Source organism: Grus americana, chromosome 1, assembly GCF_028858705.1.
Source record: "Grus americana isolate bGruAme1 chromosome 1, bGruAme1.mat, whole genome shotgun sequence".
NCBI lineage: Eukaryota > Metazoa > Chordata > Aves > Gruiformes > Gruidae > Grus > Grus americana.
Genome location: NC_072852.1, coordinates 209819784 through 209840318, shown reverse-complemented (window position 1 = coordinate 209840318; position 20535 = coordinate 209819784). Strand labels below are relative to the sequence as shown.

At 38.5% G+C, this 20535-nt stretch overlaps 1 protein-coding gene across 1 annotated transcript; it reads right to left on the bottom strand.

The window, feature by feature from the left end:
* Nucleotides 1-1075: 1075 nt before the first annotated feature.
* Nucleotides 1076-20216, bottom strand: CHORDC1 (cysteine and histidine rich domain containing 1). The gene is made up of 11 exons (XM_054839676.1): nt 19838-20216; nt 14229-14278; nt 12125-12181; nt 11487-11647; nt 10790-10890; nt 9757-9815; nt 8320-8390; nt 7983-8088; nt 6242-6361; nt 5521-5583; nt 1076-5011 (listed from the first exon to the last, which is right to left on the bottom strand). The coding sequence occupies exons 1-11, from the start codon at nt 19899-19901 to the stop codon at nt 4868-4870; spliced, it is 996 nt and encodes a 331-aa protein (XP_054695651.1). The 5' UTR covers nt 19902-20216; the 3' UTR covers nt 1076-4867.
* Nucleotides 20217-20535: the final 319 nt, after the last annotated feature.

The following is a 20535-nucleotide window of genomic DNA, read 5'->3' as shown; positions in this document are numbered from 1 at the left end:
AACCACCCCAGTTCTCCCAGCCTTTCCTCATATGGCAGGCTTCCCAGTCCTTCGATCATCTTTGTGACCCTTCTCTGGACCCTCTCCAGCCCATCCACATCTTTTTTGTACAGCAGGGACCACAACTGAACACATTATTCCAGGTGTGGCCTGACAAGCGCTGATCAGAGCTTCCTTCTCATACAGAACCATGCTGGCTGCAAAAAAACCCTACACGCTTTTGGGATAGCCAGAATCAGTCATATAGGTCAATCAATTAAGCTAAAGAAAAACTCATTGAGGCATTTCACGTACCTCCAGATCACAGGTACCTGTTCCTACGGCCCCTTTCCTTTTAGGCTGACGGGACTGACTACACATGCTAGTTGACAGTGGCCACGTACAGTAGTTCTTCATTCTCATCCATGCCAACATTGTCAGGAAAACAAAGCGTTTGGAACAGAAAAATGTTGACTTTGTGGACATAGGTGAAATCCGTGCTGCCTATGGCCCATCCTCCTTACTGCTAACGTCCTGCTGCCCCAACACTACCCTTCATTTGCAGACATACTGAAAAAATCTGAATTTGACCAACAATCATTTGGCCCAGCAACCTTGGATTAGTTTATGTCTGTGGCATTATCTTGGTTATCTTCGGTTAAAACACCTACCCAAACTTTGAGAAAACACTAAAATAGTATATCTCAGCTGCTTTTTTTCCTATCTTCAGCATTCCTGGAAACAGCCCAAACATTGGATTGAGAATTGTTCCAGTTCCATTAAGTTTGTGACAGCTCAAAATTCTTGGACAGAACAACTTCTGTGAATGAGACAGGCCCCCATCTGAGTAGCCACACTTACTCCAATTGCCGCAAAACCTCTGTGTCTTGGCTGGGCTGTTGTGTCAGAAACCAACAGGTAAAGAGCGAACCCAAGGGGTGGGGAAAACCCCTTTGCCACACAATTTCACTCTCATACAGACTGACCTGTGGAAAATGCCCACTCACATTTCGACAACTACACGTTGCAAATCCAAAGGAAAGTTCTCTCCTATAACAAAAGCAGCCAAAAAAAAAAAAAAACCCAAAGGCAACCAGCATGTAATAAGAATTTTATTGGATACATTTAGAAAAAACCTAGAGCATGAAGACATGAGATTAATTTCTGGATTTAAGTTTTATGAATGTGCAGAATTAAACAACCATGCAAAAAGACATCTCCCCCCTTCAACCGTAATTCATGACTCTTATAATGGCAAAACTATTTCCACCTTAAAACAGTGTTCCAGACACATAATTCATTACTTCAAAAAGGATCTCGTTCCTCAACAGAGATAAAAAAAATTTAGTAGCAATTGGAAAGACCAATGATTAACAGGTACAGTATTTAACCAACGCTCATGCCGTGTTTAAAGAATGCAAGCAAAAAATGCATTATTATGTAGAATACGTAATTTTTTTCAAGGCAAAATTCCTATTAAAACTAGTCCCTAAACTACTGAAATGGTGACTTGATAATGTACATGTTCTAGAAGATCATCCAATTCAAGAGTTTTTTGTCAAGTTACATCAGTGCCGTGTAAAACAAAGTCAGAGTAGCTGAACAGCCCAGTGCTTAACAGTATGTTAACATTAAAAATAAATTCCAACTCCTCCAAGAAATGTTGTTACAGATACAATACCTAAGGCTAGGCAGGAAAATGGGCATATACCTGAGGGAGAAGATGAATATTTCTGTCACAAATTTGTATACCCATGCAAATTTTCGTATTAAAAAGAGATTGTGAAGGAAGTTTTATACACACTGGGACAGTCAGTTCTGAGACATGTAACACGCTGTCTACATGTGACATGTAAACCCATACTGGAACATGCTACAGCTTTTAAAGACTCATTAATTATAAAAATATAGCTAGACTGTAGCAAGTTAACCAGCTTGTTAAATACAGCACAACTTCTGAAAACATGAAAAAAAGGTGAATTTAACTGCAAGTATTCCAGTACATACTTGTTGATCAAACATCGGTGCGTTGAAGCCGGTTCTGAGCAACTGCTCCAAACGCTCAAATTCAGTGACACGGCTTTTCCAGCTTGATGGTGGAAGCAGACGTATGGTTACAAAAGGCTGCTAAAAATTAATGCAGTTAAACAAGACTTAACGGCAGTCTATACCATCTGAAAGGTTATCCTTTTATTTTGAAAAACATCACAGGCCACAGAAAACTAGGCTGTTATTTGTAAAACCTTCACCTTCTTGCCTCATCAAAGCTGAGGTTTTGTTTGTTTGCTTACTTTCTTAAACAGGTGAATTTTAAAAGTGGTTTTATTGTCACTGATGAGGAAAGTCATTATGGAACTCCTGAAGTATCTTTAATTTTCTGCTGAAAGTATGAACACCAGGAAAAGAGGAGGAACAAATAAAAAGCAGAACTGAGGACAATGTTCACAGGAGCTTTCTTCCACTTGTGACCAAGATGACTCAGCTACCAGCAGAATGTACTTCAAAAGCATGTGACAAATCGTTACTGGGTCCCAAAGCCTGCAGCGCTAACAGCAGAAGGTCCTTTCATCCACACTTTTCTCCACTTAGCGTTCAGTATACTGAGGGAGCAGATGATTTCCTTAAAACCAGAAATTTTGTACTCCCAAGAAATTCCATTTCCCTTGTAGTTCTTTACAATGGATTTTACATGATGTAAACCTACTGCACATGAGGATGCAAATAAATTGAAAATATGTGGAAAACAGAAGATGTTTAGGGTACTCATATATCCATATGGATAGACATGCATTTGAACTTGCTTGTCAAATAACAACTTCATCCTGGCATTTAAACACCGCTCATTTTGCCATCCAAGTTCAGAGTTCTGCATACAAAAACCCAGATGGCACACTACTAGCTACAGCTATCTAGAATTTTTCACCCACTGAAGTGATTGTTCTTAGTATTATACTAAAAGCAGCTCCACTTGTTGGTTCAGAACACATCAGGGAACATCTGTTCAATTTTTAGAGGACTATTTGCAGGCATACATTTTTGTAAGCTTGTACCCTGTGACTTCACAGCACCTGACATTTTTGAATGTATTAAAAAAACCCTAAAAATAAAAGGCAGCATTATTAGAAGTCAACAGAATCTTTTAAACAGAACTCAGAGCTGGAACTTTTAGTAGGGGCCCAAGGGAGTAAGCAACCACACTGCCTCCAAGTCAGTGAGGAAACAGGATCTTGAAATGAAGGTAAAGAAGCACCAACACAAATTTCATATATACAGTACTGGATTATATATGGTGTTTGGGGATGGTTTCTTTGGTAATGTATTTCCTACTACTTTAAACATGAAGTAGGATTTCAAGTACTGCTAGAGATGGAACTCTGAGTTCAAATCAAATTATACCTGTTTGGAAATAGGAAGCTTTAACTTCAGAATGCCTTTACTACGTTCTGCATTTCTCTTGGCATTATTCAAGGATTGCCAAGGCAGGCAGATGAGCATCCACACATTTCAACAATCCACAGGACTGCTTGTTTACATATATAAGTTTTGGCGCAATAAATAATGGTGTACATTTTGCATGACTTGCATACGAAAACATTGTTTTTCTTTCAGCTGCAACCCAAAGTTAAGAAACTATTTCAAGCAGAAAGAGAAAGCAACATTACTGAACGAGTTGCTGCTTGGACAAAGTCTCATCTTTAAAACTATCCTGCTTTCAGCCACAAATCTTTACTGATGGAGAACTGGAGGTCTTGATTTCTAATCAGTGTTTTGCTTATGCTGTTCAAAAGAAATAATATTTTTAAAATATTTTAATTCAAAGGTACAATTATGATTTGAGACAAACATTTTAAAGCTGCTTGTTTGTTTCTCCTAAGATTTGTCCTGTAGAGAAATTTAGTTCTTAGATTACCATCCTCAGAAACAAGAGCTCTGCGTATCTACATGGAAATAACTTTCCTGAGACACCTACAGTGTGCACTGTCTTCTCCTACTACACATATCCACCTACTTTGAAAAAAAGATTTGTAATTTTGAAAGTTGTAGAATACGACAGAATATACATTCTAAAGACTGTCAAATATATACAGCGCACCTTGGTAATTTTACAACAGCCTGCTGTTTGTATATTCTCCACAGCTGAGGTGCGAAATTTTTCAGCCATTTCACTGTCCATTCACTTTTATATTTCACAATTAAAATACCAAAGATAAAGGAGTAAAAAAAAAAAAAATTAAAAAAATCCTCTTATGCCAGCTTATTTTAACCTAATCTCCTGGTTTTGTACATGAAAGACAGCAAAAGAGTCAGCAAGTACTGAAATCCCTAGCAAAATACCTTTTATTCCATCCCTCCACAGCCAACAGGTATTGAAACAAACCTTAGTTTTCAGAAGACAAAAATGCAAGTCTACAAGTGTTCTTTCACATTTATGTTTATGTACCTTTTTGTTCTAGATGTAGAATTGCATGTTAATCACTTTATAAACTCGGATTTTTTGTATCTGTTTTACTGTATGCTTCATAAGGAACAGTGCTGAACTTAACACATGCTACCCCGTAGATCCAGTCTAAACCAAACACCTGAAAAATTGACACACACAGTGGACTGAGAACACATCTATTGGGTGGTCGGTAGGTAAGGTGGTAAGCAAGGGGCAATAGCTCTTTAAATCCCCATGGAAACACTCCAATTCGAATAAATATACTCATGGGAGCAAGAGCAGAAATAGCTATTACCCTTCAAGTTTACACCCCCATTTACTGTGCATCAAATTTCTCTGTAGAATGAACATAGCATAAAAAAATGAATCTATATATAAAAGTTAAATATTTGATTACAGTAGCAAGTCACCACTTCATAATGGGAAATAACTTGTCTCTTGGAATCATTATTGATCTGAATTTTCTTTTTTTTGTTGTGCGTTGGATACCGGTAATTCAAGACTTGCCCATAATAGGGGCTCTGCTTTTCTCATCGTAAGCTCAATCTTTGTAGCCGTCATGTTCACATAACTTCTCTTCACATCGATTACCTATGACAGAAAACATATTTCACACTTCAATTTAAGAAACAGACTGCTAGGTATTTGGGAATTAAGTTAGGAGGAGTACCTTATCACTACATTTCAGATGCTTAGGTAGAGGGAGTTCCCTGTTATCTGGAAACATCAACCCTCTCCGATTCCCAAGCTAGGAACATATGTGCATATGTAACATATACATTGGTCTAACACAAACATAAGCATGCAATTACATAGTGTCAAGGGTTTTCTGCACCACCATCATGGTGTTGGGATCTTAGGTCAAGTTGGGACAAAAAGGACTTCAGGAGGTCACCTTCTGCTCAAAGTAGCATCAACTATGATGTCATACCTGATCACTTGGGGCATTAGATTCAGATTCTAATGCAGATTACTGAATGACATGCAACTGAATTTCTTTCAATACGCAAAGTAATGAGGAAAAACAAACTGTTTTGAAAGAGAAGAATCTGAGGGTTTGTGTTTTGTTTTTAAAACAGGAAAATTATTCTTATACTTACTCCCCATAATTTCACACTGCGATGAAATTCCTTTTCTCCTTCAAATACAATATGGATATTTAACTTAACAGGAAAAACAAGAGAAAATTTTGTCAGGCGAATAAAACATTTGACACCTCAAGTATGTTTAAACAAAATATATCACATTAAGACTCAGATCCTACAATGAGCAAAATGATCAAATTGTCCCTTAGATATAGAAATGCAATCTATCCTAATAGATTCTGATACAGTATCATAGTCAATAGTGGCCATATATTCATTCTGGAAGCTGTATCATTTTCTCCAAATGCGTGATTAAGAAATCAGAGAAGCATTTTAACACTTGTTTAATATTAGTAGCTGTGAAACTTCATACCATGAAGAACAATATTAAATTACATTAAGCCAAATACAATTAAATTATGAGTCTATAATTATTTACACATATGGTGATACAAATCCATCACACTTGGCTTTTAATTGTGGTAGTTAAATTTTTTTTTACATATTATATTGCAGCTTTTAAAAAAAAACACATTAAAGTACAGATGTCCAAACAGAAGAGGAAAAAAAAAAAGCTATACATAGTGAAGCAAATACAAAAGTCAAGCAAAAGCCGTTACTCAAAAAAGATTCTTATGCTACCTCTGCCTTGTAAATAAAGCAGAAGCCAGATCTTCCTAAGTTCAACCTGCTGTAAGAAATAAAAGAAGAATTAAATCTCAAGGTAGATACTCACCATTGTGCTATTTGCTTCTACGTAGCTCAGATCAGGAACAGAGTTTTTAGCATATACAGAAATAGTTACTTCTCCTCCAGTCTGGTGCCAATCATGCCTGCATGGAACTACTTTCTTTCCCTATGTAAAGAAAAAGTTACAGAAAAAAAGACTTAAAGTTGCATTGAGGAGTATTTTTACAAGATTAATCAGGATAAAAGCCGAGGACTATTTTAATAGCCAATAAGCATAGCAAAGGACTACAGTTCATGTTCACAGGAGATTGCAAGACTCCACTTATATTTTTTTACTAAATATTTCAGCTACTGGTCCCTGACAAACATCAGAAGTGAGAAAAATCAATGCTTATGACAGAGACTACAGTAAGAAACTGGGACGTTGTTACAGAAAAAAAAAACCAAAAATACCCCAAAACAAGCAAAAAAAATAGTTGCTTGTTGGATTAACTTCCTTTCCAAGACTACAGTTATCCAGCCCACAGTAGAAGGGAACCAAACAAAGAAAAAGCAAGCCATGACTCCAAGAAACTTTGATATTACTGGAATAAATTATTGAGTACTGCCCTCCGTTCTCTGATACAGCAAAAATAAATGGCGAAAAAACTCAGAACAACAACAGAAAGGTAAAGTCAACCCCCTTGTAAGCTAGAAACCCATTATCTCAATATGCACACATTTAATATACACATAGTTCTAAACATCTGGGTAAACTCTTTACAATACCCTCCTGCTGTAGGCTCACAACTTCAGCATTTTTGTTTTTTTTTTTAATCCCTCCTTTCTGTATTGAAAATACTTGTTAAAAACACAAACATAAATTTCAAAGCAAGCAGCAATTCAATGACTTAAAGGAAGGACTTATGAAGTAATTGTTAGAGAATGAGGTAACAGAACTACACTTTCTATAATATATCATGATCTTCTGTTAAATGTTACCGATGTTTGTAGTATCAAACCCATTTTGCCTTAGCAATAGACATAACAAGAATTTTGTGTTCGCCTACATCCAACAAGCGACCAGCTAATGTTTTTGGAGTGTTCAGTTCCATGATTATGTTCTGCAATATTCTCTAAGAATCTTTTTAAACCTTGACTAGAAATATTTTTCACCTTGTAATTCTGCAGTTTGTTCCCAACATTGCAATGAAATTCCTACAACCTAAACAGAGGCCCTCTATTTGTTTTACTGGTAGCCAAACCAAACCTCTGAATTAGATTGACCAGAAAAATATTCACATGTGTAAACAGAATTCAAACTAGACAGAAAGAGACCCTTCCATCCCTACCCATGGAACCCCATCGACCTTATCTGCCCTGCCATCCCTACACAAACAACTCAACTACTGAGTGAAACTGGAAGTACCGTTATTTTACTACAGAACATGTACGGTTGCTCTCTTCATGGTCTTTGGGGGAAGAAAGACTTCCAAAAATCTTATTTTAAAGGAATATATTTGAAACGTATTCTATATGGAATACCATAGACTTTCTTAACTAACAAAGCAGATAAGACTGTTATCTTTTTCCTGAATTTGCTAAAAACGCTTTTACTATAGAACAGCGATACTTCTATTACAAATTACTTCAAACTTCATTTGCCTGCTGTCATGCTGTGCATAATATCCTCCATATTGTTTCAGAGGTAGTGATCTGTAACGACTCAGCTGAAGTCATAACTCAAACAAGCTACTAACTACATTTCAGTATTCAAAATTCAGAACGGCCATGTTCATGTTACTTACCGCATCCTTTTTAGTCCATATGTGTGTTCCTGTTGTGCAGCCTTCTTGAGCTAAAAATGTATTGAAGTCAGATGTTTTTCTTTTGCAGCAGCTCCAATACTTCATCCTTGAAAGTTCGCAAAGTAATTAATAAACAATATTTAGGACACCATTTACTGCGACTACTTAAGATCTTTCCTTTGTGCAATATTACTGTTAATTTAGTATACCCTCTTCAAGCATTGCCATTTTTGACCGAAGAAGAAATACAGAAGGAAAACAAGGCAATATCTACAAAGAAAGCAGGAACACATAATAGACTAATTAAAAAAAAAATTAAAGTTAACTGAATACTAACCCTTCATGGAATATAGGTACACCAGAATGGTATATACATACTTCTTCTGTGCTGTGTGGTCCTTCGTATGTCTAGTAAAACAAAGCATTTCAAGTGTATTACTGTTAGGGGGTGTGGACCAAAGCAAAAAGCAAAACAAAAAACACAACCCACAACAGAAACATTGAACAAAGTACTGCAAAGCTTTTGAGTAAATAATCTAAATCTAATGGCTTGCCATAGCTTTTCAAAATAACCATTTAGCCTTCATTCACAAAAGGTTCCCTGGCACTCCTTCTAACAAGTTATACTTTGTATTAGTTCAATGGAGTACATCAATGGTGACATCATCTATGCTCATAAAGGTCACTTTAGATCCTCAGAGATATCCATCTCTAAAAATACTCTCAATATTTAGAGAAAACAATTAGTTGACTGGAAAATAAATTTATCATTAATAAGACACACGGATTTTCAAAAGGAAGTAAATTAAACAATATAAAACTCTGAATATCATATCAGTTCTTCCTAACACAAGCAAGAAACTGCTATATTTTCTCCTCCCACCAGAGTTTCAGTAGAAAAAACAAAATCTGTCACATGTCCAGTGAAAGCTGGAGAGAGATTGTTTACAAGGGCATGGAGTGATAGGACAAGGGGCAATGGCTTTAAACTGAAGGAGGGTAGATTTAGATTTGAAATTAGGAAGAAATTCTTCCCTGTGAGGGTGGTGAGGCACTGGAACAGGTTGCCCAGAGAGGTTGTGGATGCCCCATCCCTGGAAGTGTTCAAGGCCAGGTTGGATGGGGCTCTGGGCAATGTGGTCTAGTGGAGGGTGTCCCTGCCCATGGTGGGGGGTTGGAACTAGATGGGCTTTGAGGTCCCTTCCAACTCAAACCAGTCTATGATTCTATGAAATATCTATTTAAATTCTACTGTCCCGTTGCAAGACAAGGGTGCCAGTGCAAAAAACCTTTCAGTTTAAATGATTATGTAATAGAAAGGCTAATTTTGGTGCTAGCAGTGTTAAAACATTTTCTTTGTGGATTCTTCTGGCAGGAAGCATTAATTGATAAGATCTGCAGATGCTTCTGACCTATACACAGATTATCAAGAGCAATTCAAGTGTTATCAGTAAGCCAATTCTTGCCAATATTTTATTTAACATTTTAAGTTGAGTATTTTAAGTATGATGGGTTTGGCAAGCTTGCTAATTAGAACTTCAGGACAGGCTTAAAAAAAAAAACAAACTTAGACTTACTGCATCCACAGTACAAAACAGCCCACATTTGTCCATACTAAAGTGTGTTATCAAATGTTCATTCATTAAGCCTGATGGACTTATTGCCATTTCCAAATCAATTTGTAGCACAAAAAAAAACCACCCAAGAAAGGAAAACAAAAACTGCGCAATTAATAGTTTAGCATCTGGGTTTAAGAGTGAACTGAACCACTTACTTTTGAACAGCCTGCATTTTTACATGCCGTCCCAATCTTGATTTCATCACTGTCTTCCTCTGTAAACAGAATCATATTATAGAAAATAGCAACTGAAGTGTATAATGTACTAAATGTTTTGCTTTTATTGAGGTTTAAAACAAGCTGAGTAGATTAGGAAAAAAAACCAACAAAAAAAACCTAACCAAAACCCTCTCAAGCTGTGTATTTTCTGTCAGAAAGGTACAAAGAAACAGAAATTATGCAAACATTCCACAAGCTGTAATACCTATGCATCAGATTCTTGGTTCCATACCTTTACATCATTTTAAGTGGGGCAAAAAAACAAAATAAATTTTAAGAAGAAGATTATTACAATCATAGGGGAAGAGAACAATCACTCATCTTGTTCAGTTTTGTAAAACTAAGAATGTAAAAGGCTCCAAATGCTGCCTATAAATACACAGAAGGAAAGAATTTGGATACCAAGTAGAAAGAAGAGCTAAATGACATTTTGGCACAAGAACAAAAGAGTGTAAAACAGCCACAAATGTAGGTTAAAATTAGAAAGTGTTTCTTAAGGAGCTGTGTAGTTCTGGAACCAAATTCCAAATAAACTGTGGAAGAAAAAGAGGAAAAACAGACAAAGGAGAACCAACTAGTCTTCAGAGAAATTTCACCAGTTTATGAAAGGCTTTATATGACATCGCGTTTGCAATAACGTATGAGTAGAGTTCATTTCTTGGGAAACTCTTTCAGTCATATATTCAGAAATGGATGTTCCCATCATGTCGACTCTACCAGGAAATGTTACAAAACAGGCAGTTTAAATAATTTTAATGGGAACATACTGTTCCTAATACCCAAGTCTTCACATTGTTCACATTTAAATTTTGATTAGCATTCCCTTGCTGGAAGATATTTCCCAGATTATTAAGAACAAGAACATAATTACATGAAATAATTACTTCAGAAACAACAACAAAAAATAGCATTTCATTTATTTGTGTGACAATTAGCATCATATACCTACTTAACCTCCCTACATCCTTACCTTTTTTCTCTTCGTTTTCTGATGACAGTTTCAGTTTATCTAGTGCTTGCTTCAAGGAAGCTGACACTTTCAGCTGCAAATTTGTCATTGGCTCATCTGGGCTAAAAAAAACCATCCATGTATTCATGTCAGCTTCACAAAAAATAATTTACAAAAGACAATAAAGTAGTAACTTTTCATCTTGCTATAAGGCTCTTCTTTTCCAACCTCCTTTACAACATCAAACAAACAAACTAGATTTGTAAATGCAAATTCTTACTGCTTATGGAAAAACAGACTAGAAATTTAGAAGGTAGTCTTGGTTTTCAACAGGAAATCCTAAATACTCTACAATAACAAAAATAAATCAGAGAAATTAAGGAATCTAAACACAAGCAACCTAAAATTATTTTTATGACTGTTTAACGCTAAACACAACTGCTAGTGGCATTCTGAGCTACAAGGCTTTAGACTGCAATTTTTGCTTCCTGTGAAGCTAAATGTTGAGAAATTCAGGTGTTACCTTGTCCTAACCAGAACTCTTTTATCTCATTTTGAAGCTTAAGATAACATCATCACTGCTACCAAACACAATCTCTTTTAAAGTTAATTTGGGAATTTTTACGCTACATGAGATGTGTAACACTGAATAACCAAATGAGTTCTAACTTGGCCAACTGACCACAAATTTGGCAAAACTTAGTTTCATATACTGTACCTTGGCCTTTTAATTGTTTCCAATGGTTTCGGTGCCTGAATTATGTGTTCTTGAAATTTGGGTTTCAGTTCAGCTAGCTCCTTTCGTTCAGAGGTAGTTTTGACTTCAGGTTTGACAGGCTCAGGAGGTTTCTCACTGTTATGGAGACCCTTTGTACAGCCCTATTATGGAAAGCATATGTTTATATACATGCAGCACAGTTTGTGGGCACAATTAAAAATTATCAAAAACTGCAACAAGTTTTCTTGATTTATTTCTTCAGCCCCATCTTCTCCTTTAGCCCACTCTAAACATTAGCTGTAGGATTTCTTTTGCAGCCAAAGTGGAAAATATCTTCATTTGAACATAAGTTAAAGAAAAATGTATACTTTCTGTAATCAAGCAATGTAACAAAAAATATTGACCTTCCTTCATTGTTAACAATCATCTAAATAGGTTTTGACAGAACTGATTATAACCATTAAAGCTTGAAAATGAGACTCGACTTCAACATTATATCAAGAAAAACAGTGCATGTAAGATTTAAGACAGGTCTAACAAAAGGATACGGATTTTAAATATGTAAGCATGTGTAGCATTTAATATTTATCACTGTCATTTGGCAAGTATAAAAATTGTAAACAATCATGGGTACATACCACAATGCTTAAGAAGTCAGAAAAGTCTGTTGTTCTTCTCTTACAACATGACCAACCCTGTAAATGTTTTGGAATAAAAACAAAATAAGCATGACTACCTTACTTGGCAACAGCTTACAAAAAGCAAAAGACTAATTATATTCCTTTACAAGATGTGGCACATCATGATTAGAGCTAATTGTCTTCCCTTCTTTGGACAATATTATCATCATCTGCATTCTTAAAAGCCATAGAAACCGGTTACAGCTGCCATTTCTAGTTTACTCATGCTGCCTTAATCAGAAAGTTCGGTAAACGTGAGGCAGTATTTCTATGACAAGCTAGGTGCCAACTCTGTACAACAGAAGGCAGAAATGTTACTTTATCTCATAAAGCAACATGTAAGCAAAACAAGCAAATACTATACCTGAGAGATATTCTGCTCACCTATGGCAGAATGTACAGGCCCCCTTCCTAAAATGATGATTTTTTCTTTCCTTGAGAACTAGTGAATTCTTTCAACTGCTTATTTCCCACCACAAAGCTGGATATCTGCCTTGCATAGCCATCTATCCAACTACATCAATCAAGAACAGTTTTTATTATATAAACCAGAAATCCAATTTTAGAGAAAATTATCTTGCCACTGTGAATAATGTATCTTAGAACTCAAAGAACCTTATTAAAGGCAACAGTTTGACTAATAAATGCACCACTGCTTTGAGAGTTTAAGCAGTGCAGCACAGTGGGTTTTAGGTAGGTAGTTCTGAAATATCCTCAAAATATTAACTATTTCCACAGTCGAGGAGACACCAGGTTCACCCTGCCCACTTAGATTATCTAAAATTCATAGCAGGAAGAAAACTGCCCATACAAAATTATGATAATTTTTTTAATTAGGCCAAGAGATAGGATAAGGAGAGGAGGGAGAAGTAGTACTCGTTTTAAAAATGGTGTGTATATAAGAGAAAGAGGAAGTAAACACAAGCTTTTGATCTAACTGTATAATTTTTGTCTTTATAATTAGGTAGAAATTTTACACACTGTGTTATAAGTACAACTATAATTTTGTACAAAACAAATTGCCATAGTCTAAGTAACTGTATCATATTTGATCTAATGGCATCCGCCCCAATTTGCCAGTGGCACATGGCGGCTGATTCCAGAGTCATGTACTGCAATATAAGCAATAGCTTACAGAAAACTCGCTACCCAGCACATATGCACCAGCTTCCACGAGCCCAAAAGACACCACATTATGGGACAGGGATGAGATGCACTGCCAGTAGAAGCAGTTCCTAAGTATCAAGAAAAAAATGCTTGCCCCAAAGCTCAGTTAAATAGCAGTTTGGTGTCCTAAGAAAGGTCACTTATGTTACATCTGTATTAATACAGTAAACAGTGCAAGGCTCCATTTCTGGACACTAGATTTCTGGCCATACGCTATTAAATTTTTATAATGATTTCCAGTACTGTTTTGGCAGTTTTGTCTGTAGGTGCTTTGGATGCATCCAGTAGATCCTGAAGTAGGAAAACAGTTTAATATAATGACTATGGGCTATGCAGTTAGCCTGAGCACTGGAGACCAGTCACAGATATATTTAATTCACTACTGAAGATGTAGCTCAAGAATCCCAGACAGCTGCATCAGAGGCATGGGCGACCAGCCCTAACTTCATCAACATACTCATTTGTCAGATCAGCAGCACACAATCATTTTTTACAGTAGGCAAATGTCATGTACACATTAGTTCACAAGCCACATAAGACCACAAGCAGCTGGCTTGAATTCCAAGCAGGTTAATGAACTGAAAGACTACGACACCTCTCAATGCCTCCGAAGACCTATGCAGATGACCTAATTAAACTGTTGAGACATCTAAAGTCAATCAATAGGAAACGTCTCACAGACTTGCACAGCATTTAGACCATATGAGTACAGTTTTTAATTTCTTCTGCAGTTTTGAGTAAATGCGCTTTTCTAATTTCATAGAGTTGCTAGAACATGATAGGCTGGACATCAATTTATATACCACTGAAAGATTTGGAATTAAAAAGGAATAGAAGCATACTGTTTTACATATATAGAAAAAAAAGAGACTTAAAAAGATAGTTACATACTTACTTTGAGAGCATCATGAAAGACTGGCACACCTGGATGATATGTGCATGAATCTAAAAGAAAATTACTATTATTAATATTCAGGCACACCAAGAATCCTTATTCATCTGATCACAAACCCAGCAAAAATGTCACACTTGCAATTCATGTCATGAGCTGTCCCACTTCCTCAAGTGCACATAATTATGAAGGACAATATAGACTCCACAGAACAAGCTTTCTGAGTGCATATATTAAACCTAAATAATCAACATTTTTTCTTCTGTATTATACAACACAAGCCAGAAAGCAGGCATCTTAGACAAACTTCTACTTCCATATGGAGCAAGTGAACTTTCTATGGACCATCCCCTGCCTTTGTCAATAATTCGTCTTTACTGGTAATTCAGCAAAAGTAAAAAAAGTGGCCCTGTGGCCACCCAAGAGACATAAAATACTGGTTTACAGCATCAAATACATCTATCTGCACCTCATCCAAGCTTTCTATCTGTAAGAACTCTGTTAAAAAATTATCCTAACACAAATCTTGAATTCATGATTTTATCCATCATAATTAGCACATTCTTTTTTCACTGTAGTATACCAGGTCACTTACGGACTTGAATTCAAAGGTCAGTCTTCCACATATACAATTTAGATATGTCAATACGATTAATAAGTTCTGTACAAACGCTACACTAAAACACAACTTCCATTACCTGAACTGTTTATGTTCACAAATGTTTATGAACATTACAGCTTTTTATGTAGCAACTGGTTCCTTTTTTACTTAACATATATGGTTTTTTCAAGTGTAATATAAATGCCCCGATTATATAACTTTTCTTTGACATATACTGCATAAATAATATTTTAAAGATTTGACTCTAAAAGCGATAGGAAACACTAGCTAGCTTTTAGCCTTTAAAGCAAAATTCCTGGTGGTGTTAGAAACAACTAAAATTAAAAGTGACACAAACAGTAACAATTTTTATAATATGCCTCCATAAAATAGAAGAGTGAAAAATATCACGATTCACATAATAAGAAGCAAAGGAAAAAAGTGATATGTAACTTTATTAGTAATCTGCCTATAGATATTAAATGGGCTTAAAGACAAATAACTTTGTTGTTTTCATTTTTATAAATGTGTAGCTTTTTAAGAAATCTTGCTTAGTATAATTTTCTTTAATTTTATATTCAGTCTCAGGCACTAATACAGTCTGACAGACATGTTGCTTTAAGATGACAGTTCCCACCTTAACTCAAAAGGCACATATTTAGCGACATTAGTCCTTCAGCAGGACTTACATACCTATCCATGAACTTCTACCAATTCCTTCAGCTTCAGGGTGAAATGCTAATGCTTTTGTAAATGTAAACCTCATAGCAAAATAATTTTTAAAAAGTGGTTAATTTGTATAAAGAGCCCAGGACTTCTCTGTTAAATCAAATAAAAGTAAAAATAGAGGTCATTCTTTTCCAAAAGTATGAAAGTATGTCATCAAAAGCATCATGGTAGTAAAGCTAAGCTCTGTTTGCAACAAAGATTATTTCTGAATCAGAAGACTTAAATTACTATTTCTAATCTCTCACAAGCACATGGGTTTAAATGAGAGAAGTGCTGTTAATCAGTGCACCATTTTTAGAGATCGAAACTATCTTAGGATCAATTAACTCAGGGGCAGCTATCCTCCAGCTCACAAGTCAGACACAGACAAGTGTCTCTTTGTCCATCTGGCCAAGGCCAATCCTTTTTCCTTGCTCCCTGAAGCCCTCTCTGCAGGAGGTACATCACGGAGCAAATGACAGCCCACTCTGCTGCTATCTCACAAGGGCCATGCATATTCCACAACAGGAGATAATGAGACAAGGAGTTCTGCAGTACCTCAAAAAGAGGCAGTGGGACTTACTCACTAAGCAGTCTGACCATGCTGCCTACCAGAGGACAGGAAAATGTCCCTCATTTTCAGTCATACTGAGCCCAACAACTCTTATCTGGTTAAAGTTTATATCCATAAGACTATCCCATCTCAGACTAGGTGGGGAAAACCAGGAATTTAGCAAACATCAATAGTCACCTGAGCAGTTAGAAGCATGTCTGGATTTCTCACTGTTCAATTTCCAGCCTTTGGTTACTATTCTACACTTTTCACTGAAAAAAAAAAAAAATCAAGTCACCTCTCCATTGCTTTTAATACCTTTCCTTAACCAGGACAAACTTAAGGTTTTTCAAGAGGCATTTTTTTTCACCCTCAGATCATTTTCAGAGATGCAAGTACCACAAATTTTCAAGTTGTTTGGTGGGTTGGTTTTTTTATGCTGATTCCATACCCAAACCAATCCCATTCTCACAATGCACACACTGCTGTCTGCTGTTACTTTACTGCTACATCCTCGCTTATTCAATGAAGCACTTACTAGTCTTTTTGTTAAATGTCAAAGTAGAAAATGGTCATCCAAACTTAAGAGGTATTTTCAAGGGAATAGTGTTGAATTCTTGAGGATGAAATGAGACATCCGTCTATATACAACTTGCAAACTGACCTGCTGCTATCCTGTGGAAACACTCCAATACTTCGCAAGGTATGCTTCACAGCCCCAAAGCAATGGAAAGTCATTAAACCTGATGAACTTCATTCAGCACCTAGGGGAAGTTAATGACTTCAAGTGGTTGCTGAAGCTAGGAAGCTAATTCCACTGAACTTCTTCTCACAGTGTAAGAAAAAAGCATAGAAAGCAGGATAAACATGGTACTGCAAAAGCTTATAAATAGTTCACAGAGTAAAGAAAGGCTCAGCCTGAGAAACAAAAAGCCGCGGGGAAGACAGGATCAGAGGGTGCACTTTATAGGAACAGAGTTTGAACTATTGGGACCAGACAAGGTTAAAGAAAGCTGACTTTGGGCACACAGACTCAAAAAAAATCTAGGCTATCACTCCATCTTTCCCTCACTCCACCTCAGAACTACATAAAATAAGTTTTCATCAGGTCTGTGATCATGTTTATCCTGCAGGTGCAACATCACTAAGTTTGATCTAAGGAAAGAGTATGTGCTTCTGTTCTGGCAATGGATCAAATTAAACCACATTAGGAAAGATCTAAATTACAGCCTAAAACTGAAAAAATGTTGCAGTACAGTGAATAAATTGAGACAAACACATGCAATATAGGTATTTTGCATCTGTTTGTGCGCACCACCTTTACAACTGTCATTAAGCAGCAGTTTTCAAACTTAAACCAAAGGGTGCATGAACTACCTCATACCACTGTTTTAGCAGCAAAATTTGACCCGGCCTTGAAATAGATTAGAAATAGTCACATGGTCATTCACAGGAAAAAAAATTAAAGAAAATTAAAAACCTACTACCACTTTTGAAGTTAAGTTCTACTTTCTATGTCAGATGCTGTGCAAGTCTTCAACAGTATGGATTAACTAGTAGTTAACATATCTAAAATGCATGTGAAATTTGTACCTTGTCAGGCACGCCACAGATGAATTCATAACTGTGCACTCAGTCACAACTGTGTAGACATACCTTTAATGCCTTCCCTCAGGCTTTTTTTTCTGCCTAAGAGGCATACAGTCCTTCATGTCAGCCAGTTGCCACTTGCTCATAGTTTGAAAACAATTACAGTTTCTACAGAAAATACATGCATTATTTCGGCCATCTGGTTCTAAAAAGATTAATGGCCTCTTACATCAATCATCACTATGGGAATATCTATACTGCAGGCTGAATGTAGACAAAAAAACCTGAAAGATCCAATACTGCTTTGAGGCCAGCAGGACTTATTTTGTACCTATTTTCATTTAAGAAAATTTCCTATTAATATATTGATCCTAAGCTTAACTATTAGATTATATCACTGCAACACTTAATAAAGGGATAAGTATCCTGATGTTTAACACACGTACTAGCCTTAATGCCCACAATATTTTAGAAGTAAGTCAAACACAGTTCTGAAACACAAACAAACATTTGAACTTGACAGCCATACACAGCTAAATATGGATTTAGATCCTAACTAGTAATCATCCCATTGACCTTGGTGAAGTTTAGGGAAGCCAAAAGTTATAATCACTCTACTTCCGCTGAAAATGTCAAACTTGGTTTTCTGAAGTGGCCAGTGAATAACTACGTTTACCTTTAGAACTGCTTAGTCTAGGACACAGTAATTCCAGTAAGTGTTCCAGCCATTTACCAAAGCAAACTTCATCTCAAGAAGCTGTTTTCCCCAGTCCAAGTACCACACAATTAGCATAGGGACATGGCAACAAGATCGAGTCTAGTCCAACTTTCATCACGAACATAGGAGCACATGGTTAAGAACTGTTCTTTTAATGACAAATACAGGTTATGAAGCTCCAATGAGATTTTTTAATATAAACACCCCTATCTGCTTTGTCTTTTGGGGCAACGGGATGCAGGGGGCAGGGGGGTGGTGGTGGAGGAAATCACTAAATGGAAACATTCCACAACTATGCCTGCTTTTTCTGTTACTAACATTAGTGAGTCTTATGCAAAATGCTGCCCCTCTTTGGAAATACTTAGCTCAAAAAAATAAACACACTTTATGTCATGGTTCTTAATCACAGAATATGCACAGGCTAGAACATGTTAGCCTAATCTTGTGGGTTGCTAAAAATTAAGCTAATGGAAAGAGGCTATTACAAAACCAGTTCCATTATAAACCAGTTGAGGGCAAGCCTACTGAAAACTCAGATCACTCTTTTGCAGCCTCTATGGAATTATGAAACCTAAAATGACAGCGCTTTGAAGATGTTTCACCTGGTCCTGGATTCCCAGTATGCACAGGGGAGGCACTGTCAAGAGCTCACAGCACTTGGCAAAGCAGATATACATATATCATAAGATACATTTAATTACCTGCTGCAAGTCCACATACTACAATTAAAAAAAAAAAAAAAAGAGTAGTTGATGACTGCTATGTATGCAACACCCACAGAGGCCCTCAAAAGAAAAAAGTCTGTTGCTCAAGGCCTCCAGTTTCTACCTTTGGAACATATGACAATAACGTAAAGAACTTACTGCCTCTCTTCCCTCACACTGCTGTAGAGAAGCTTTATTATTACAAAGGAAGCGAGGAGCCAGGCTCACCGCCAGCCCCGCGCTTCCGCGCTGCCGGGACAACTCCCAGCCCGGGCACAGTTCGCTGTCCAGCCGCCCGTAACGGAGCCACCGGCAGCACCGCCTTACCGCACCGGACCACCGCTCAAGCGACAGAAAGCACCACATGAGAACACGAGCTTCCCCGGGGAGAAACGAGCCGGGACCAGCACCGTGCAGTAACAGACGGGCGAAGGCGGGAGGAACACCTCCCCTTCCCCCCCGCAGGCCAGGGCTTTCCGTCCCCTCAGTGCTGACCGACCCGCGGCCTGTCTGACAGCTCTGCACCGCGATGCGGCTCCAGCAACCGGGGCGGACATGAGGGAGGCGGACACCCCGAGCGCTCAGATCGCCCCTCAGACCTCCCCTGCAAACCCCTCACAACCCCCGCGAGAGGCTCTCCCTCAGAGCCCCCAAACCGAAAGCGGGGGGGTGGGGGGGGAATGAGGGAGCACCCCGCGCTACCCTTCCCCCTCCGCTGCCTTTCCCCGCCGCTCTCACCCTCTGTATTAGTTTCGGGGTCGAAGCGCTGGCCGCAGCCCCGGTTGTAGCAGAGCAACGACATGGCGGCGGAGCGACCGGCGGCGTTTCCTGCCCCACCGCCGGCGAGCGGAGGCCAGCAGAGCCCGGCAGAGCGGCAGCGGCAGCCGGAAGCCGGGCAGCACCGGGGGGGCGGGGTGGCTCCCTCAGCGGAAAGAGCCGGCCGGAGCCTTCCGGAATCTTCACGAAGCTTCGGGGGAAGGGGAGAACGGGCGACCGTCACTGCGCAGGCACTGCCGCCCGGCGCGGGAACCGCCGCCAGAGCGGGAGGAGGAGGAGGAGGAGGGGGAAAGGGAGGGGGAGGAGGAGAGGAAGGTGCCGGGCGGCGGGACGCCGCAGGGTGCATGCGCACGAGGAGGCGGGTGGGAGGCGAGCGGGTCGCAGTGCGCATGGGCAGTGCGGTGGGGCTGTGCGAGGAGAGGGGATTGAGTGGCGCAGGGCGAGCGCTGGCGTCTCCCGGCCAGACTGCGGCATTGCCGCCCGCGGCAAGGCTGGCGCCGGGGTGAGACATTTCTGGAGAGCTCTTCAGCTACAGCAGAAGGAGGCGGATTGCCGCCGGGCCCCAGGGGTGCTCCCCGTCCCAGGGCCCTGACGCGCCGGGTCGGCCTCCTCACGGCGGCTGGGCCCGGGAGGTGCTGAGGGCCGCGGCTGGCCTGGCT

Bases quoted from the DNA above. Each gene is read 5' to 3' on its own strand.
- CHORDC1 (XM_054839676.1), bottom strand. From the start codon at position 19,901: ATGTCGTTGCTCTGCTACAACCGGGGCTGCGGCCAGCGCTTCGACCCC. The intron at 6,362-7,982 runs GTAAGTAACATG...TTCTTTACATAG, and splicing joins TATGGACTAAAAAGGATGCG to GGAAAGAAAGTAGTTCCATG. The intron at 5,584-6,241 runs GTGAGTATCTAC...TTTCCTGTTAAG, and splicing joins TAGAAGCAAATAGCACAATG to TTAAATATCCATATTGTATT.